The sequence below is a fragment of the Castanea sativa genome, chromosome 10 (genome assembly GCF_040712315.1).
Source record: "Castanea sativa cultivar Marrone di Chiusa Pesio chromosome 10, ASM4071231v1".
Lineage (NCBI taxonomy): Eukaryota > Viridiplantae > Streptophyta > Magnoliopsida > Fagales > Fagaceae > Castanea > Castanea sativa.
Window position 1 is genome coordinate 15,687,291 of NC_134022.1, and position 22,240 is coordinate 15,709,530.

The following is a 22,240-nucleotide window of genomic DNA, read 5'->3' on the forward strand; positions in this document are numbered from 1 at the left end:
TCCAAGTGAGAGCTCAATTGGAGAGGACCTTGAGTGCAAAGTTTGATGAGATGCTCAGCATGTAAAAATCTGCCTCCGATTGATCTGGTTTAGGGTATGATTTTTCTTCTCCTAATATTGCTTCTTCTAGTACTACTGTTTTTGTTTCTTCAGATAACAATATTGATTATGAGAATAATGATGCTAAAACTGTGATAGCTAGTGAGAACATAGATAAGGGTAAATCTATCTTAAGAGCATATTCTAAGCTTGCTAAGAAAGAAACTAAAAACCCTAGGGCTAAGAAGAGTAATGCTCAAAAGTCTAAAGAGAAGAAGTAGCAGCTCTGTCATCACTGTGGAGAAGCTGAACACACTTGACCAAATTACTACAAGTGGCAAGCCACTTAGCAGAGCAACAACATGGTCTTAGCAGGAAACCTGAGTCAGTTTCTATCCTCTCTTGCTCCTCTTGGAGATCTCCTCAAAGCCCTCATGTTCCTTATGAACTTGAACGGTTGCAATTCTTCCCCCTCTCCTCCGATTCAAGGGTTTGCCAAAAGGAAAGGTTCTTTCAAGGTGTGGAAGGAAAAGGGTTCCAAGTGATTTAGCCACTTTTTCTCTCTCTTCCTCTTTTTGTTATGTTTGCATTACTTGTGTGTTTTGCTTTTTTATTTTGAGACAGTCTAGTTTTTATACATTGCTTTATTTGACATGTTTTTGTTTGGCTGTTTTTTAGTTTTTTTTTTTTATTTTGTTTTTTCATTCATAAAAAAAAAAAAATACAAAAACAATGTGTGTTTGTGTACATTGGTACTTGTGTACTTTGAGTGGCCAATGACACAAAGTTTTCTAAACTTTGTATTATTTATAACTTAGATGAGCATCTCTCTGCACAACTAAGTAAGTGAGCTTTGTGGCTCGTGTTTGTGATGAATAAGGTTAAGTGATCTCTTGTACTTAACACTCGTATCACTCTTTTTGACAAGAAGGACTAGAAAATTCTAAGAGAAATGCATAAATAATCATTTCACCACTGTTGCCTGCCAATCATGAAATGACATCGGTATGTTTCGGCATAGCAAAAGTGCAATGTCAAAAAGTTCAACATAATTGGGTATTTCTTTTCCCTTTCTTATATGCCCATGCATGGTATGCTTAATAAAAGAAAAATAAGCAAAGAAAAATGAAAGCAAAAAGATCAAAATGCTTTACATATGATTGTAAGCGTGTATTCTAGGAGATATGGGAGTTATAGGATGTACCTCTAAGGTGATAGTCCTCATCAAATAATTATGATTTTGTGTGAGTTAAAGTGATTTTCTCATACCTTAAATCGTCATAACATGTAGGCACTTATGCAATCTTGCGATGTTTTCACACACAACACGCAATATTCTTTGCTACTTTTGATACATGTGCAGGTACAATGTGATTTGACTATCACAAGGTTTACATGTGTTAATGTATGCTCACTAAACTGTCTTAAATTATTTTTGAAATATAAAATTGGTTAGACGTGTTTAGTGTGTGTGTGTGTGTTTTTGGATCTATGTGATTACATTTTTCTTGATTGAGAGATGATTTTGAGAGTTTAAAATGTTGTTTGGATCCTTGGTTGAATTGCATGCTTGATTGCATTCATGTTTGTGTTTTTCTCTTCTTGAAAAACTATTTTTTAAAGCAATCTTGACAGCTCTTCGACACCTCTCGATAGCTAGGCTATCTATCAAACTCTTCAGATTTTCTTTATCGCAATCTTGGTAGCTCCTCGATCCATCGAGAAAGTCTCTGTCTCCTCGATAGATGTTCGACAGCTCCCTGATCCATCGAACTTATTCTTGATATGGAAACCTCTAGACAGCTGCTCGATAGCTATATCTCTCCAAGCTTTTAAAGCTTGACACCTCTCGACACCTCTCAATTTGTCGAGATTTAAGAGGTTCTATAAACATATTCTTCGCGATACCAGACTCACTTCTCTCGATCTCTCTCAATTGTTTTCTATCTTTTCACCTCCCAAACACCTCTCTCTCACTTAAAACTTCATTCCCAAGAGATTTTCGGCCTTAGATTGATCTTTCTTCTTTTGGTAAGATCTTGTTTGCATTTCATGTTTTCTAACCTAGCTTTTGGGATTTTGAGAAAATTTTGGGGTTTTTTAAAAATTGATGAAGTTTTGTGAAATTTTTGGTATGGTCTTTGTGTAAATGATTTTAAATCATTATGCATTGCATCACATTTGCATTATAACAATGTTTTATGCATCTTAGATGTGTATTTACCTTTTTGCAATGATTGTGTGCTGGTTGGTTTGGATTGAGCCCATGATGTATTTAAATTTGCATGTCACATATTCATGCATTTTCACGCATACGTACCTTCAAGTTTCTATATTTGTTACATTGTATCTTGTTGGTGCTTTTCTGATTGTCTCTCCCTCTCTCTCTCTCTCTCCTTCTTACATTAGTTGCATCATGGCATCTAAACGTAAATCTATTCCGTACCGAAATCCTCTTTATTCTGGGGCATCTACCTCTTCTAATCCTACCCCCTCTCATATTCGGTTCTGTGATGATAAAGCTCGCAAGGACTTTTCGAAGAACTTTTCTAGATTAGGCATTCATTCCGAACGCCAAGTCATTTTGTCAGACTTCTCTGACACTGACCTACCCATTGTCATTCACAGTAGGAGTTGGGAGTCACTGTATGACATCCCAGTCACTTGTTCATCTGTGCTTATACAGGAGTTCTACTCCGACACGTATGGATTTGATTATTCCGTACCGCATTTTTTTACTCGCGTTTGAGGTACACACATCGTGATCACTCCGGATATTGTATCTGACGTGCTCCATGTCCCTAGGGTAGCGCATCCTGACTACCCTGGTTGTGATCACCTTAAGACTGTGTCTAAAGACGAGCTTATATCCTTTTTTTGTAAGCGTTGCTCTGATTGGGGTGAGTGTTGGTTCACTTCTTGTTCGACCTTTGCTAAAGGTCCTAGGTTCATTAACATGGTTATGACCTTTGTTTTGCATCCTCTCTCTCATTATAACTCCATTACAAAGCCTCGTGCTCGATTTTCTTTCACTCATAGATGTGTATAGGGATATGGCAACCCGTGATAAGCTCATCTTCCCTTCGGTTATCACGAGGATCCTACGCAATTTGTCTGTTCCCTTTCTCGTTTTCGACCATTTCCATGTTATGTGTGTCATAGAAACCGCTACCGTTAAACTGAGCGAGGCGCAGCTACATTCTAGGCGGTCTGAGACGGTGGTTCCTCCAGCTTCTATTGCTCCATCCACATCCGTTCCCTTTTCTTCTATGGGCGGTGTGACTCTCGAGGACATCATGGCACAACTTGTGCGAATGGATGCTTGCCTCGACACTCTCAATGATGAGTTATGTCAGGTGAACACTTGTGTTGGTCATATTGCACGGCGACAGGCTGTCATGGGTGGCTTCGTTGCTTCTCCTCCTTCTACTCCAAAGGCTTCTCAGAACGAGGATGATGATGGTGATGGTGATGCTTTTGATGCCGAGGATGGTGATGCTAGCTCTTCCAGTGCTGATGAGATGTCTACTTGATAAAAGGAGTGTTCATATCTTGAGAGATGTAGTGAGGATTTCTATGTATCTATTTATTTTCTTTCTATTTTAGATACATTGTTCATGTACCTTAGATCTTATGATCATATTGTGATAGCACACCTTGTACTTATTGATATATATATATATATATATATATATATGTACATTTGAGGTTGTTATTACAGTCCTTTCACCTATCTCTCCATGTGTTGTTTTTTTTCTCTCTTTATGCACATACTTCTTATATCTTGTATGCAATCTTTTATTTCTGTTTCACACTAAGATGCCTTGATGAGTTTTATTTAAAGTGTTTCAGAAATACAGGTTGTCAAAATCTACTTGCCATGAATTCTCTTTTTGCAAAGTTTTTCAAGAGTTTGTATTAGGTTAGTTTTTATTGTATTCAACAAGTGAGTATGAGTTGAGTGATTTATGACTTCTTTCATATGTTCATTTGTTTGTTGTCGTTTTGTCACGGATTTTCAAAGGGGGAGATTGTTAGGACATATGTGATTGATGTTAGGAACATATGTCAACATTTTTATGTATTGACTAATCCTTTGACAAAACACACTTTACTTGTAATTGGGTAGATCTAGGATGTGTTTAATACTTCAAGGAACAAGGTTTCAAGTTCAAGTGTTAAAGTCATGCAAGTCTGTCCAAAAATCAAGTAAGGAAGCTCTATTCATTAAAGCTCAACAGCTAGTATCTATCGAGATTTAAAAGAGCTGTTTCAGCCTGAGGCTAGACAGCTGCTCGATAGATAGGGTATTTGTCGAGATTTATGAAGTTTAGTTTTTCAGAGTTGTTTTTCATCCAATCCGTAAGTATGTGTTTAGGTTTTCTTTTTTCACAATCCTAAACATATATGAGGATTATTTTAAGGGCCGTCAAAGGTAGCACAGTTGCACAAGAGCTCAATTGCACAAGTGTGAAGAAAAGTGTGACCGGAAACTTAGTTGCCCTAGTTCATCTTGAAGAAGCTGCTGTGTTTGTACACCGTAGGGTTTTGTGAGCAAATAAATTCATGATCTTTATTGGTTGATGAACTGAAGAACTTTGCAGCCAACATCCTTCCTAAGTTGGTGATCAAGTCGCGTACTAGGATCCGCGCATCTACTGGTTAGTCACGAACTGGGAGTTGTACATTGAAAAGGAGAGATTGTCACTACATATCAAGTCCAATTGGGTATTGGAGTAAGGGTTCAACTGTAGGTTGGTAGAAGGTACTGGGATTCCTTTACTTGTAACTGCTTGTTTTGATAATAGTGGATTCTCGGGAGTGGTGACCTTAAAATCACCCGGTAGGGTTTTTCCGTGTAGGTTTTCCCCATTCGTAAACAAATCACCATGTCATTTAATTTCCACTGCATTTTTAGTTATTTGGTAATTTGTTTGTACTAACACATATTTTGCATGTTAATTTGATTGATTAATTAAACTTGGCTAATTAATCAATTAATCCATCACAAGGGGTCAATACATTTTTGGCCTATCAATTACGAAGTCCTTAAGTGGATGAATTCATTACGAAGTCCACAAGTGGACAAGTTCATTATGAAGTCCTTAAGTGGATGAATTCATTACCAAATCTACAAGTGGACGAGTTCATTACGAAGTCCACAAGGGGACGAGTTCATTATAAAGTCCATAAGTGGACAAATTCATTACTAAGTCTATAAATGGACAAGTTTGATCTAAATCCTCAAAAAGAACGAATTAGGTCCAAAGTGGACGGGTTCACGCCTACAAGTTATTAAGTACTAACAGACAAGTTACTAAGTACTACGTGGATGGGTTCATTCCTAAAATGCATCAAGTCCTCAAAAGGATGAGCACAACAAGGTGGACGAACATATGCACATCTCAAAATATGAAATCAACACATAACAATAGCATACTAAAAGCAATGGATGTAAAAATATTAAATAGAAGCCACATATCAAAGGAAGTATTTACAACAAAGCCTAAAAGCCCAAGGGGTGCTTAACATCGTTTGAAAATAAGATACAAGAAAGTTAAATTTTTAAAAGAAAACTAGGCTGAAGGATTCTGGACATCCTAAGCAAGAGGGTTCTAGTAATCTTTGGCAGGAGAATTCTGGGCATCCTGGGTAGAAGGGTTCTCGGCGCCTTTAAGAGGAGGATCTTTAGTAGACGGGATCACGGGAGTGATGGGTCTCTCCAGAGTAGGTTGGGCAAGCACCACACCGTCGTCTTTTGAAACCTGCTCAACATGAGTAGAGTCGTCAGTCTCCTTATTGGTGGTATCGCCACTAGCAGGGGTTGTTGGCAGTGGATCATCCATGGTGACTTTGGATAGGTCAAGATTTGGGTGGACGGACTTGACCTGCTTCAGGCAGTCGTCAAACCTGTCACCATAGTAGACTGCACATGCATCAATGAAGGGCTGGGAAGCCTTATACTCTGCTATGGCATCAACCTTGGCTGTCTCTACCTGCTCACAAAGAACTGTCAGCTCTTTCTTCATGTTCGCCTTTGCCTTTTGCGCCTTTTCTTGGAGACTGGCTTCCTCCTTTAGCTTCTCCTTCAAAACCGTCACCTCCTCGTTAAAAGTACGAAAGGCCCCCTTATATTGCTCATGTTCATTGGTCAAGGTCTCATTTTGCTCCCTAAGTCGACTGATCACCCCTTCCTCGGCAAGGCACCTATCTTGAAGCGCCTTTATATGCATCGACGCTTGAAAATAAAACAACCGTCAGCTAATGAATGAACAACATAATGGAAGAGAGTCTAAGAAAAGGACATACCCTAGAAAGGTCAAAAAAACCCGGCGCCTTCAAATCTTCTTTCTCTTGCTTAGCACAAGGGTCCAAGTTCGTCTCCTTGATGATTGACTCAACCATCTCAACGACATATCCCTTATGTGTGAGAAGATGACGAGAGGTTCCCTAGGTGACGGGGCCCGTCGCAGCCATTAAGCCTTTACTAGCTCCATGACTTCTTTGACTGTTTGTCGCCTACAAAAGTCACTGGTCCTTTCTTGAGTGGATAGTCGTCCTTCCCTTCACTTTTTCGTTTGGACACTCCCTTGCCAACGACCTTGGGAGTCGACGATGATGCTCCCTCCTTCTCCTTCTCCTTCTCCTTCTCCTTCTCCTTCTCTTTCTCCTTCTCCTTTTGCTTTCGAGTCGCGACTGACGCTCTTACCAAGGCTCTTTGCCTCCCTGCCTCCATTTTTGTGAAGGGTAAGAGACCGACATTAGATAAAGCAGACAAAAAGAAGATGACGGGAAGAAAAAAGCAAAAAGAACTTATAAGGACGGGAATATGTGTTTAGTCTGCGAGCTGCAAGCGTCGGCAACGGACCACCACAATAGATGTGTAATGTGTCAAGGGCGATCCGGTCCTTGTACTTCTATTTGTCAAAAGGGATATCAAGCACCTGATGGATGAAAGCCTCCTGCTCGTCGGTTATACTTAGACGGACGCTAGCTAAAAAAGAGAAAAAGTAGACGATGTTAAACCCTTGAACAAATAAATAATTAAAAAGTGAAAATGTAGACGGTGCCAAACCTGAATCCATGACAATACCCCAAGTAATGTCAAAGCCATGAGGCATCGTCACCCACTCTTCCAGTTGGCATACCCAATTTGTTCCCTGAACGAAAAAATGTCTACTCTTCCAATTTCTATTGGAGTCGGGCATGTCCGGCACCAATCTAAGCGACTTCTTCCTCACCGAAAAATGATATATCCCCTGAGATGAGGTGATATGTTGGGGTCTGTAGCACCAAAAGAACTCATCAAGGATTTCAGCCTTCGCCAAAAAATGATATATCCCCTAACGGTTTCCCCCACTTAGACGACCCCAAAGGATTTCAGCCCCTATAAATATCCTCCAAGCATTGGGGGCTATCTAACTGAAAGACAAACCTAAATAATTGGCTAGTTGACGGTGCAGTTCCATCAGTGGCAGTCTCAATCCTGCCACAAACATAGCGTTATACATGCCAACGTCCGCGGTCTTCTCAGAATAGCATCGTTTAAACTTCCTAGGCAAACAGATGGGGATGTTTTCAGGGATTTGATAATGATCCCAAAGTTCCTTGAATATTCTGGTCGTCATCTTTGGGTAAAAGTCATTGATTGTCCACATTGCAGGAAGAATTAAGGGACGGGTTCCGTTGTCCTCTTGACTTCCTGAACCTCCCTTAAAGGATGTTTCCCCGTCATCCTCACTCTCGTCCTCATCACCCTCCTCTACGCCTTCCTCTTCCACTCCATCCCCTTCTCCCTTGTCGTATTCGTCCTCCACATCTCCCTCTACTTCCTCCCCATCATAATTTTCCCCTTCATCATTAGGAGAATGGGCAGATGGTTCCCTCTCTAACGACCAGGATAAGTCCTCATCGGGCCTATGACTTGACGAGTAGACTTCGTCGTAGCTCGCTCCCTCACGGACTGACGACGACTGCTCATTCTTCGCTTCTCTATCACCTGACATCTATTCGCCTACAAGCGATAGAGTTATTCTAAGAACCTATTTGATGGGTCTCTTTATAGAAGTGACGACTGACTAGAAAATGGAAGTAAAAAAAAATGAAAGAAGAAGAGAGCTTACAGGATTAGTTGACGGCTCTATAGAGGTGACGGGATCTGCAAGTTGACGGCAGCAAAGATGACGGAACGACATCTCTCCCTTTGAAAGACTTGTAATGATGAAAATAAGAAAAATGAGAGGAGGAAAAGAGCTATTTATAGGATGAAAGAGCACGGGAAATGAAGCGACGCCTTTGTTCAGAATAAAGGCCAACCAGCCTGTGCCATGTGTCCTAGCATTTAATAAAAGTTGTTCAAGGAGCCATTAATGAACACCCTTTTTTCCAACGGATAAATAATAATAGGAAAGCTACACTCCACGACCCGTCAGCTAAAACTGACGGAGCCATGGAGTAGGGGGCAGCTGACAAGGGTGTTTTTAGGAAGAAATAAACTCGTTGCATATAAAGAAGCCGATGACTCCATTTAGCCTGTCGGCTTCATATACATGTGAAGTAGTACGAATTTGACAATGCCATAAGCCAACGACATCACCTCAATACTTGGCGGCATCTACATGAGACGAAAGGAATCCCCAAGCTGACGAGAAGAGAGAGGCCGACAAGAGTGAAAAAGGTCGACGGGAGTAAAAGAAGCCAATGGGAATAAAAAGCATGACGAGTTCAGCCTGGCCTTGCTTGACCTCCACGAATATCTATACAAGGAAATATCTTGTACCCCATCATTAACCCTAATTAAGGGAATCCTTATAAGGAAAGGATCCCGCAAGATACGTGTATTTATGAGGATTTTCCCTACAAGGAAAGACCCTCTCTGCCAAGAAACGAATGTGAGCTCTACGCTACTATAAAAACCCCAAAACTCTCACAAGCCAAGGTATGCATAACTCACCCTAACTCTGGCACTCTAGAGTTGTAAAAGTTCTCTAACTTGACCTTCGGATGGTATTAACCAGTTCGACACCGATACTCTCTCTTCTTCTTCTTTGTGTTACACAAGTTTTGTCTAGAGCACGTGAGTACTGTGCGGCTTACTAATGATTTTCGGCATCATCAATAATGAAAAATACTTGCTCAAGTTATGGGTTGTGATTAATTGTTGTGGAGTTCTTGGTGTGTTTGATGGTCAAGATGCCTTTGTGTACTGGTGTTGTGGCCGATCACCCCTCATGAATATTACAAAAAAAACTTTGAGGACAAGGTTTTGTAAAGGGGAGGGAAATGTTAGGAACTCTATAGACATATAGATAATCATTGTTGTAATGTTGCATTTAGTTAGTTAGTTAGTTGTAGGATTGCAACAAGTTGAGCCAAGTTAGTTACAAGTTGTTAGTTCGTTATTTGGCTAAGCAACTTGTATAAATACTTGTAATCCATAGCATTTTGGATATTAAAGTATAAATCAATTTTTTAGTGCATTAGTGCATCTCTCTCTCTCTTAATCTCTCTCTCAATATTTCTCTATGGAGTGTGATTACCTCAAATTAAGTCAATTTCCCTACAATTCCTATCAATCCCTCTATAATTCCTATGCAATTCCATTAGAAACCACTAGGTTCCTAACACAAGTTGTCTCATCAAAGCTTAGTCAAAATCAGAAAGCAACATCAGCTTCTTAATCGTCTCCCCTACTTATCTCTTAGAGCTTCCACAGCAGATGTGGTATATGTGCTAAATGTTATAATATGGCACATTTGGTACACCAAATACCAAAAACGGAGCTTTGTCAGATGTGCTAAATGTGCCAAATTTTTGTAACATTGAACAGTATCCTTAAAATTTTGGCATGGTACGAACAGGAAATGGCATATGGTTTATTATTTTTTTATTCATCTTTCTCTCTCCTCTCACTTCTTTAATTGTTTTTTCTCTCTCCTCACAATCTGTCTGTCTGTCTGTCTGTCTCTCTCTCTCTCTCTCTCTCTCTCTCTCTCTCTCTCTCCTCTTTAGATGAGATTCCTAGCTCCTCCCTCAACCTCAAACTTCAGCTCCTCCCTCGACCTCACAATTTGCCGATCTCGATCTCGGCCAGCTCGATCCGACGGTTCTCGCTTCCTTTCCCTTCCACTATCAAAAATTAAGGGTCCAAAATTCCCCACGCGAACTTAGACCCATCAAATTTGATTCTACACCACAAGACCATCCGACAGCCAAGATTTCTCGGTGCTCCCGTATGACGTGTTGACGAAAATCGTGGCGTTGTTTAGCCTCCAAAACCTTTGAGCCGCGTCGTTGGTGTGCAGGTCGTGGAGCGAGGCACTTAAGTCGTTGAGAGAGGCAATGCTGTTGTTGCATTAGGGGAAGCGGTTCAAGCACGGTCAAGGTGGAGTAACCAAACACCACAAATGGGACGGCGTCGTTCTTGCCTCGATCTCGCCTCTGTCAAACTCTGCGCGATCTAACCTGCCACTGTCTCGCCGTCCAGGTCTCTCTGATCTCGCTTGCCACCATCTTGCCGTCTAGGTTGTCTAGGTCTCTCCGATCTAACCCTCCACCATCTCGCACACTGCAAGATCTCTCTTCTTTCTCTTGCGGTGGTTGTGGCGGTGTTTTTTAGGGTGGTTGTAGTGGGTTGTGTTTGGTTAATTTGAGTCGTGGTTGGCTAATTTGAGCGGTGGTTGGTTGATTTTGGGATTTGTGGTTGTGCCAATCTCTCTGGTTGTTTTAATTTTAATTTTAATTTTTTTTAAGATGGCATTGGTGGATGTGGGTTTGTGCCAGTGGTGGCTGGTCGGTATTGTTGTTGTTGGTGGCCGTTGTTGCGGCAGTGGTGGATGTGCCGTTGTTGTTGTTGATGGTGATGACAAGGGGAAATAATATATTATTTTAATGTGTAGTAAATATTATTTTAATATGTAGAATTGAATGATAGAACATTTGATAAATGAGATGATGTAAAATGGTGTGGTAAAATAATAAAGTAAACTTTTGGTGTTGTAAAATGGTATTTTTTATACCACATCTGCTGTGAATGCTCTAAGGTCATTCTATATATTGGACCAAAGAAGTTTACGTACCTTGAAGACATACTACAAATTTTCAGTTCTAATTAATACTGCATCAAACATAATTTAAATTTTAATCTGACTCCAACCTAGCTAATTTTCGAAGTGGGGAATGAAAATTCAAAGGATCAAATCAGTACTCCGTGTGCAATATGTAAATTAATTAGAAGCATATATATAAATTCAATATACCACCTTCTCAGCTAAAAAAAAAAAAAAAAAAAAATCAATATACCGCCGATTGAGAGTAATAGTCCGTAAAAACTGCATAGCAGCCCTTGCGTTGGACTTGGATTTCCAACTACTCTCTTAAAATTGAACATAATGTTGGAAGTTTGTGAGTTTATAGTAAAAGATAAAGCCTAAAAACAATGCCAAGTGTAACTTCATGCTGAATTTAGATAGGTTGGGCACGTGAACAGTGTAAGATATGAGCTCCATATCTTGACTTCTTCATGTCCAGCCGAATGAGACCTCATCATCATGAAAAATTTTCAACAAAAAATTTGGTCACGTAACTACTACACTTGTGTGTCCTATAGCCGCATCCCAAACCCATCCTCACCAGTCACCAGTATATAAACCTTTGCCATTTTCTCACAAACACATATATCCAAGCACAAATTAGCAATAATGAGTCTTTTCAAAAACCTCTCCGTAATCTCCTTCCTTTTCATCACTCTTTGCTTTGCCTTGGCTGATGCAGCCAGATTCGATATTAAAAACAATTGCCCTTACACTGTTTGGGCTGCGGCTGTGCCTGGTGGTGGCAAGCAGCTCAACCGAGGAGAAACTTGGACCCTCAACGTCAACCCTGGCACGACACAGGCTCGCATATGGGCTCGAACCAAGTGCACCTTTGATGGGTCAGGACGTGGCAAATGTGAGACTGGTGATTGTGGGGGGCTCCTACAATGCAAAGCCTACGGTGTACCCCCCAACACCCTAGCTGAATACGCCTTAAACCAATTTGGCAACAAGGATTTCTTTGATATCTCCCTTGTTGATGGGTTTAATGTCCCAATGGAACTTAGTCCCACATCTAATGGGTGCCTGGGATGCACGGACGCGGCACCGGAGGTGCCGCACCCGCGTCCGACGCGGCGGGACTCGCCGACGCGCGAGGGACGCCGCTGCTCGCGCGTCGGTGCGGCGTCCGGCCGCGTCGGCCACGTGGCAGATGGATTTTCACGCCGACTCGCGCCGACGCGGCGTGGACTCGGCGCGATTCGCGCTGACTCGGTCGGAATCGCGCCGAATCGGCCGGAATCGGCCGTATCGGCCGTATCGGGCGAAACCGCCGAAATTTCCGGTTCAGCCCGATATGGCCGATTCAGGCCGAAATTCAAAAAAAAAAAAAAATAGAAAGGTGCGAAACGCACCGTATGAACTAAACCTAAACCTACTTCAGCCAAAACAGAACACTGCATTCTCACTTCACCAAATTAACAAAAATCTCATCCGTGCTCTTATTAGCTCTCTGCCTCTCTGCCTCTCTGCCTCTCTGCTCTCAGCTTTGTGCTCTGCCTCTCAGCTGTGAGCTGTGTGCTCTGCCCTCCATCTTGGTCTTTGCCTTCAAGCTTCAGCCCTCCATCTCTGCCTTTACTCTCTCCGTCTCCCCTGTTCAAGCTTCAAGCCTTCAACCCTTCGGCCTTCACTTTCAAGTTTCAAGTTTCAATCTCTCTCACGCATTCTCAACTCTCTCTCACGCATTCTCAAGTCTCAACTCAGGTATTAATAAAGCTTTCACTTTCAATCTTAGTTTGATTTAGTTTGATTTGTGATTTGTGAATCTTAGTTTGTGATTTGTGAATGTGATTTGTGAATCTTAGTTTGATTTAGCTTTCACTTTCAAATTCTTAGTTTTATTTAGTTAATAGTTATCAAATAATAGTTTGAGTTGAGAATAATAGTTTGTGAATCTGTAAACTTGGTTAATATCATGAACTGTGAATCTATGAATCTGTGACACTGTGAATTTGTGAACTTGGTTTGATTTATTCTAAATTTATTTAGTTAATAGTTATTATTTGTAGGTTAAATTCAATTTATTGAATTTGCAATGGACGAAGTTACTAGCACAGAAACTTCACCTTCGTCTAATCAAGAAGTGCCAAATGATGAATCTTCTCTTTGGCAGTATGTGACTAAAGTAGAAAAACCAGCTGGTGCATCTGTTAAATCAGGGGGAAACACATACTTTAAGTGCAATTATTGTGGTGTAGTTTATATGGGATCTTATTCTAGGGTTAAGGCTCATTTGTTAAAAATTCCTAATAAAGGAATTAAACCGTGCCCTAAGGTGACACCGAGTCATAGGCTGGAAATGCAGCAAATGTATGATAAAGTTGAGAATGATAAATTAGAGAGGGAACGGAGAAGTCAAATTCCCTTACCCCCACCTCCCCCAGGCCGTGGGCCTATACCTATTTCCCAATTTCGGAGACATGAAAGGAGTGATAGTACAAATCCGATTGATGGTAAGAGGAGGAAGGTGGCTGTAAATAATACTTTGGAGAAAGCATACCAGAATAATGCTAGACATGAGTTGGATAGTACAATTGCTAGGATGTTTTACACCGCTGGGCTTCCGTTTAACTTTGCAAGGAACCCATATTATCGTAATTCCTATGCATATGCTGCTACTCATAGCATTCCGGGTTATGTTCCTCCTGGATACAATGCTTTGAGAACAACACTTTTGCAAAAAGAAAGAGCTCATGTTGAAGGACTTCTGAAACCAATTAAGGACTTTTGGCTTGAACATGGTGTAAGTATAGTTTCTGATGGATGGTCTGATCCACAAAGGAGGCCTCTTATTAATATTATGGCTGTATCAGATGGGGGTCCAGTGTTTATAAAGGCAATTGATGGGTCAGGTGAATTCAAAGACAAACATTATATTGCTGGGGTGTTGAAGGATGCTATAAAAGAGATTGGACATGAAAAAGTTGTCCAAGTCATCACTGATAATGCTAGTGTGATGAAGGCTGCTGGATCTCTTATTGAAAGTGAGTATCCTAAAATATTTTGGACACCCTGCGTTGTCCACACTCTCAATCTAGCTTTGAAGAATATTTGTGCAGCAAAAAACACTGAAAAGAATGAAGTTACATATGAGGAATGTAGTTGGATTACACGTATTGGTGATGATGCATCCTTCATACGTGTTTTTATCATGAACCATTCAATGAGGTTGGCAATGTTTAATGAATTTTGTCCATTAAAACTGCTCCAAGTTGCTGATACTAGATTTGCTTCAGTTGTTGTAATGCTAAAAAGGTTGAAGTTGATAAAAAGATGCCTTCAAGCCATGGCTATTAGTGACCAATGGGCTTCTTATAGGGAGGATGATGTTGGAAAAGCTCAAAAAGTGAAAGATCTGATTCTAAGTGATCTTTGGTGGGATAATATTGATTATATCCTTGAATTCACAGCACCTATTTATGATATGCTACGAATGGCCGACACAGATAAGCCTTGTCTTCATCTTATGTATGAAATGTGGGATTCAATGATAGAGAAGGTGAAAGCAGCAATATATCGGCACGAAGGCTTGGAAGATGATCAGCATTGCTCATTTTGGAGTGTGGTGTATGATATACTCATTGATCGATGGACTAAAAACTGTACACCACTACATTGCTTAGCTCATTCCTTAAATCCTAAGTAAGTACATTTATTTTTTATTTTCTTTAGTTCCCCTTTCTAGTAAAACACACCTTTTATTTATATTTGTTTTTTAATCTTTAACTCTAGGTATTACTCCATTGAATGGCTTTCGGAAAATCCAAAACGCGTTGCTCCACATCGAGATTATGAAATTTCTATGGAAAGGTGCAAGTGTTTAGATCGATACTTTGAAGATGGGAATGAATTAAGTGTGGTGAAGTTTGAGTTTGCAGCATTTTCAGGAGGGAGGTTTCCTTCACCAGCTGCCTTGACAGATAGGTGGATCTTACAACCTTTGGATTGGTGGCAATACCATGGTACCGCATTTCCAACTCTTCAAACCCTTGCCCTTAAGCTTCTTGGACAACCTTGTTCATCCTCATGTGCTGAGAGGAATTGGAGCACATACAAATTCATTCATTCCTTAAAAAGAAACAAAATGGCTCCTGCACGTGCTGATGATTTGGTATATGTGCATTCTAATCTTCGACTCTTGTCAAGGCGCAATGCGGAGTACATACATACCGCAACAAAGATGTGGGACATTGGAGGAGACTCTTGGAATGAGAGCGACATACATGGAGGAGCTGGAATTCTTGAGAGTGCAACCCTTACTCTTGATGAGCCAGAGTTGGAGGCCATAGTTATTGGGAATGTTAGCACTAGTGCTACTACTAGTGAAAGTGAAGTTCGAAGTGAAGTTCGAAGTGAATCTATTGATCTTGATGATGAAGATGTTGGGATTTGATTGTCTTGTTGATTGTCTTTTATTTAGTTTTAGTTTCAAACTTATGAGTTGTATTCTAATTTCTGAACATCTTGGAATGTTTTAGTTTCAATCTTGTGGGTTGTATTTAATTTATGAACATCATGTTTTAGTTATTATCTACTGTTGTTCTTAAATTTGGTATATGTTTATATAATGTGAAAAAGTATGCTTAGTAATATATTAAAAATATAAATAAATATATTTTTAATAATTTTTTAATCGCCGAGTCCCGCCGCACCCGCACCCACCTTTTTCAAAAATTGCCGAGTCCCGCACCCGCACCCGCACCCGCACCCGTGCTTCATAGATGGGTGCACCCGTGGAATAAAATGTACTGCTGATATCAATGGGCAGTGCCCAAGAGAGTTGAAGGCTCCAGGTGGGTGTAACAATCCATGTACTGTATTCAAGACTGATCAATATTGTTGCAATTCTGGAAAATGTGGTCCAACAAATTACTCTAAGTTTTTCAAGGATCGGTGCTCAGATGCTTACAGTTACCCTAAGGATGACCAGACAAGCACATTTACGTGCAATGCTGGGACTAACTATAAGGTTGTGTTCTGCCCTTGAGTAGCTGTTTCCTTTGGTTTAGAGGGAAAGAACTAGTAGTTAGTTCTAAGCATGTAATGTAATAAAAGCTTGTAAGCCTCTTGTAGGCACACGTTGTGGTGTGCTCTTGTTATGTTATTAAACTTCTAATAACGTCTCTACGTAGTTAAGCCAGGATATATATATATATATATATATATATATATATATATATATATATATATGTTTTATGAGCTTATTCATATTTTATATGCTAATTCTTATGAATAATTAAACTTACATACCTATGGTTTAAGCTAATTACTTTACACATTTAAAGCTAGCTTTGTTATGCAATAATAACTTCCATGTGTGCCCCCTTAAAGAACACATCGATCATTGTATGTATATTAAATTGGAAGCTCAATCAAGAATTCAAATTATATTCTAATTACATTCCCATAGACACTCAATCTTGCCCTCATAAAATTTTAGAAGATAACTAAAATGATCATTCGAAATATCTAATAACCATAATTGCATTTCATGCATTGAATCATCCATCACATTTTATAAAAATGATTTTGAGATTCTAAAGATTACAACAATATGTTCGGTTACCAAATTGAATCGTCAGATTGGAAGATATTACGAGATCAGGTTTTCACAGTCTGCATGCATTTCATTTGGGTGAAGTCGATCACGTGTGATTAATTGAAATTAATTTTTATTGGTCAATAATTAAAATTAATTAAATAATTTATGTGATTGGTTATTGATTTTGAGTAAAAATGAGTTTGGTTGCATAGGAATAAAATGAATAATCTGATAATGTGGAAATTGTTGATAATTAGGCTTTTAGGGGTAATTATCTTTTAGATAATTATTCTTTTAAGGATTTCATTATCAAATTAAAATGGATTTTATTTGGAATATAAGTTTGAAAAATGTCCAAGTACAATTTCCGGCCGAGAAAATGCCCAAAAAAGAGTCCAAAACGAATTAGAAGAGGAAACCGAGCCAAGCACTGAGGAGTGACAATCGACACTTCATCAGTGCCAATCGGCACTTAAGGAGTGCTGATCAACACTTCCACAGTGCCGATTGGCACAGGTTGTGAATTAGGCCTAGAAACGATTAGCTTAGGCTTAGGCCTATCAGATTCGATTTTTTAGGGATAAAACTTGACCTAATTCGTATAGGCTGATTTTCTAAGCAACTCTAGCTTATTTTTTAAGCATAAACACCTCTATAAATAAAGGAGAAAATCCAAAATCCAACACCTCTAACCCCTTTGCCCCTTAACATTAAAGAAACTCTGAAAGTTTGACTTTAAGAGTTTCTTTTCTGTTAAGTATTAATTCTTTAGAACTTAGAGAGACTCATTCTCTCCCCTGTAGAATTTTTTCATGCATTGATGTAGGTATCATTTCTACTCTCTTATTAACATGTTTATTCTTTCATTAGCATATGTATCTAATTATATTTTCTATGTAATTTTAATCTCTAAATATGATTTTCTTGTTTTGAACCTTTATTTCATAAAAAATGTAATGATTGTTTGTTCATCTATGTCATATGTTTAATCATATAGGTGTAGGATGTATATGATATTATCTTAGATCTGTTGTTCTTTTTTAATTAAAAAAATAAGATTTGAAAATGCTTTTTAAAAATCTATTCCTGTTTTCGAATTAAAAAAAATAAGATCTTAAATTTTTATTTCAAAATCCACTTTGTTTTCTAACAAAAAATCAGATCTAAAATTTTATTTCAAAATTCATTATGTTTTTTAATTAAAAAAATCAGTTGCGATTTCTCTTTGAAGCTCATTTTTTTTAATTAAAAAATCCGGTTTGAAAATTCTTCTTAAAATCCAATTTGCTTTCTAATTAAAAAAATTAGATCTGAATTTTTTTTTTTCAAAATACATTCTGTTTTCTTAAAAAAAAAATCAGATCTGAAATTTTATTTCAAAATTCATTATGTTTTTTAATTAAAAAAAAAATCAGATTTGTAATTTCTCTTTGAAGTTCATTTTGTTTTTTAATTAAAAAAATCAGATCTAAAATTTTTATTTAAAATATATTCTGTTTTCTAATTGAAAAAATCAGATCTGAGAATTTTACTTCAAAATTCATTGTGTTTTTTAATTAAAAAAAATCAGATTTGAAATTTCTCTTTAAAATTTATTTTTTTGTTTAATTAAAAAATCAGATTTGAAAATTCTCTTTAAAATTCATTCTGTTTTTTAATTAAAAAATCAGATTTGAAAATTCTCTTCAAAATTCATTCTGTTGTTTAATTAAAAAATCAGATTTGAAATTTCTCTTTGAAGTTCATTCTGTTTTTTAATTTAAAAAATCAGATTTGAAAATTCTCTTTAAAATTCATTCTCTTTGTTAATTAAAAAGTTAGGTCTGAAAATTCTCTTTAAAATTCATACTGTTGTTTAATTAAAAAAATCAGATTTGAAAATTCTCTTTAAAAGTCATTCTGTTTTTTAATTAAAAAATCAGATTTAAAAATTCTCTTTAAAATTCATTCTGTTATATAATTAAAAAATCAGATTTGAAATTTCTCTTTGAAGTTCATTTTTTTTTTAATTAAAAAATCATATTTGAAATTTTTCTTTCAAATTCATTCTCTTTGTTAATTAAAAAAATAAGATCTGGAATTTTTCTTCAAAAATCATTCACTTTGTTAATTAAAAATCATATATCTAAAATTCTTCTTTAAAAATCATTTTTTTACAATTAAAAAAAAATCAGATTTAATTTCATCATACAGAAGAGCTACATATCTAAGATTTTTGTATAATATCTAACCATAAGTGTAAAAATATTCATACAACATATTGCATGTCATTATAAGGGTATTTAAATGATCATTTAAAATCTAGAAGACTGAACACTATCCGGGTAGAATGGTGCCTAACACATTCCTATTTTGTAACCTAGCTCCTGAACATTAGAATCTTAAGTTCATAGAGATAATGTCTTATTTTCTTCTGACATATTGTAACTAGGAAACAAAGCCTTGTATTTTTTTTACTAGATTGTAACAAGGAAATAAAGTTATGTACAGTTCTTTTTATCAAGATGTATGTATTCAAGCATATGCTGTGTATCTAAGAGTTAAGCCTTTTTTAGACACTTTTGGATATACACCACTGCTAGTTTCTTTAAAACATTCTCTTCTTTCCCCTTGTGTGTGTGTGTGTGTGTGTGTGTGTGTGTGTGTTAAAATACTTTGTATTCTTAAAAGAAAAAACAGTGGGCTAATCCCACATGGGAAAATGAGTGTGAGTTATAGAGGTTTAAAGCATGTGTTGTGTATCCAAGAGTTAGGCAATTTTTAGGCCTTTTTGGATATACACCACTATTAGTTTCTTTAAAATATTCTCCCCTGTTACCTTGTGTGTATGTGTGTTGTTAAAGTACTTAGTATTCTCAAAAGAAAAAACAGTGGGTTAATTCCATATTGGAAAATGAATGTGAGTTATTGAAGTTTAAAGTATGTGCTGTGTATCTAAGAGTTATGTCATTTTGGATATACACCTCTGTTAGTTTTTTTAAAACCTTCTCCTCTCTCCTCTTGTGTGTGTGTGTGTGAAAATACTTAGTATTCTTAAAAGAAAAAACAGTGAGTTTATCCCACATTGGAAAATGAGTGTGAGTAATAGAAGTTTAAAATATGTACTGTGTATTTAAGAGTTAAGCCATTTTTAGGCCTTTTTGGATATATATATATATATATATATATATATATATCTATCTATCTATCTTTTAGAATACTAAGTACTTTAACACACACACACACGTACAAGGGGAGATAGGAGAAGCTTTTAAAGAAATTAATAGTGGTATATATATTCAAATCAATGAGAATATGAACTATTAAGATATTTTGTATTTTTTAGTATAGTTTTCTAATTTTTCTTATAAAATAAGTGGCGACTACACATAATCTCGAAAAAAGAGATACCGATGCCTATCTCTTTTTGAGAGCTAATTCTAGTCTCTCACAATTCCAAAATCTATATATCTATATATATAATAATAGGTGAAACTGAGAGAAACTCAAATTAGAATTCTAATTTTGTGCCATGTGTCCTAAATTATTTACTCTTCAAAACTTTTATTTTTTAATTTTAGAATCAAATGTGGGACCACATCATAAATATTCATCCAAGTGAGTTATCAAGTACAAAAATCAAAGGGTCTAGAATAAATGAATCGTAAAAAAAAAAAAAAAGTGCTCCACATTAATTAAAAAAATGGACAATTTACATTTTATACCTAATAATATCCTTACAAATTTTTTTAAAGAGTTAACAAAATATAAAAATAACTATCAATAATATTTTAATTATATATATAAGAATTATTGTTGGGGACATATTTTTATGTAATTGGCATATCCTTTGACAAAACGCACTTTACTTGTATTTGGGTAAATTTAAGTAGGTTTAAGATGATCATTACAAGTGGTTAAATTGAAAACATGAAGATTACTCAAGAATTGCTCAAGAAAAGTGAAAATTGCAGGTCTCGATACCTCCTCGACAGAAGCTTGATCTGTCGAGATTCATTAAAACTCGACAGATGTCCCGATCGATCGAGCTTACGGGTTCTAGATTATAGCCAGCAACGTTTTTACTCTAAAAGACTTTGTATAATTCTTATAGGATTAGGAAAGCCCAAGGTTTGTGTAAACCTATCTGGAATAGGAGAGCCCATTAAGCTCCTATTTAAAAGAGGTGGAAAAAGAAAAACCTAACCCTAGAGAGCTTCATTAGATTTTCTTTTTGAAACCCTAGCCTCCTTCTACAGAAGAAAGAGTTCTTGCTGCGTTTCTTGTACGCCTTTGGGTTTTGTAACCAAGCAAAGTCTCTTGCACCAACATTGAAGATCTTATTGGTGTTTCTATGTGAAACTGCTGCAAATCAATTACAATAATCAAAGGGTTGCTGTGGAGTTAGTCACGTATTGAGATTTATGCAAAGGAATAAGCCACGTATTGGGATCCACGCATCAAATTGGTTAGTCACGTACTTGTGAGCTGTGCATTGAAATGAGAAATTGTCACTACAGAACAAGTTCAATTGAGTATCGGGGTAAGGGTTTAACTGTAGGTTGGTAAAGTACTTGAGATTCCTTTACTTGTAACCGCTTGTTGTGATAATAGTGGAATTTCGGGAGTGGTGATCTTAAATTCACCCGGTGGGGTTTTTGCCGTGTAGTTTCCCCATTCGTAAACAAATCACTGTATCATTTATTTTTCGCTGTATACTTAGTTTAATTGGTGATTTGTTTGTGCTACCACGCGTTTGCATGTTAATTTGATTAATTTATAACTTGGCTAATTAATCAACTTAATCCATCACAAGGGGTCAATATGTTTTTGGCCTATCAAGTGGTATCAGAGCAGGCACACTCTGATTAGGGTTTAATCTTTGTGTGTGATCCATTGACCCCTGTTGTCATGGAAACTCTTGATTGTTTTGATTTGCATGATCTTATGTTGAATGATGATGATGATATTCATGATGCCTATTGCAAGCTTTATAATTTTTGTATGAAATCTCTTGAATGTTCTACAAAATTAAAAGCTAAATTTAAAAAGGTCAAGCTTGAAAAAGATGATTTGATTGCAAAATTGGATGAAGCCAATAATTTGAATGAGAATTTTAAAAATCAAATTTCATCTCATGTGGACAAAATTAAGAGTTTAGAAGAGCAACTAGTTAAATTTAAAACTAAAGTTGAAAATTTAACTAGTGTCAAACTTGTTGTTAAGCCTAACTCAAAAGAAAAAGATTTTTATATTCCTCCATTTTAAAGGAATAATGAAGAGTTGAAGGTTAATATTGCTAGGATAGACAAAGGTAAACTTTCTGATGTTAACGTTGAAGTTTTTAAACCTATGTCTAAAATTCCTCCTAGGTTTAAACAAAATTCTGAATTTGTCCCAATTTGTCATCATTGTCATATTGTTGGTCATATTAAGCCAAATTGTTCCAAGTTGAAGTCTCTATCAACCTCTAAGATTAGACCTCCTTCTAGGAAGCATAGTAGTTCTAAAACTGCTCATGTTTGTCACCATTGTAGTGCTTCTGGTCACACTCATCCTAATTGTTTCAAGTTGTTTCCTCACAAGC

The 22,240-nt window shown here is 37.2% G+C and overlaps 2 protein-coding genes across 2 annotated transcripts; both read left to right on the forward strand.

Moving 5' to 3' along the window:
* The first annotated feature begins 11,695 nt into the window (after nt 1–11,695).
* On the forward strand, nt 11,696–16,251 carry LOC142612882 (thaumatin-like protein). The gene is made up of 2 exons (XM_075785057.1): nt 11,696–12,156; nt 15,854–16,251. The coding sequence occupies exons 1-2, from the start codon at nt 11,739–11,741 to the stop codon at nt 16,117–16,119; spliced, it is 684 nt and encodes a 227-aa protein (XP_075641172.1). The 5' UTR covers nt 11,696–11,738; the 3' UTR covers nt 16,120–16,251.
* LOC142612881 (putative transcriptional regulator tpeD) lies at nt 13,666–15,674 on the forward strand. The gene is made up of 2 exons (XM_075785056.1): nt 13,666–14,774; nt 14,865–15,674. The coding sequence occupies exons 1-2, from the start codon at nt 13,675–13,677 to the stop codon at nt 15,523–15,525; spliced, it is 1,761 nt and encodes a 586-aa protein (XP_075641171.1). The 5' UTR covers nt 13,666–13,674; the 3' UTR covers nt 15,526–15,674.
* Nucleotides 16,252–22,240: the final 5,989 nt, after the last annotated feature.

Coding starts and splice junctions, on each gene's coding strand:
- LOC142612881 (XM_075785056.1), top strand. CDS start 13,675: ATGTTTTACACCGCTGGGCTTCCGTTTAACTTTGCAAGGAACCCATAT. Junction 14,775..14,864: donor GCTCATTCCTTAAATCCTAA/GTAAGTACATTT, acceptor CTTTAACTCTAG/GTATTACTCCATTGAATGGC.
- LOC142612882 (XM_075785057.1), top strand. CDS start 11,739: ATGAGTCTTTTCAAAAACCTCTCCGTAATCTCCTTCCTTTTCATCACT. Junction 12,157..15,853: donor TAGTCCCACATCTAATGGGT/GCCTGGGATGCA, acceptor CGTGCTTCATAG/ATGGGTGCACCCGTGGAATA.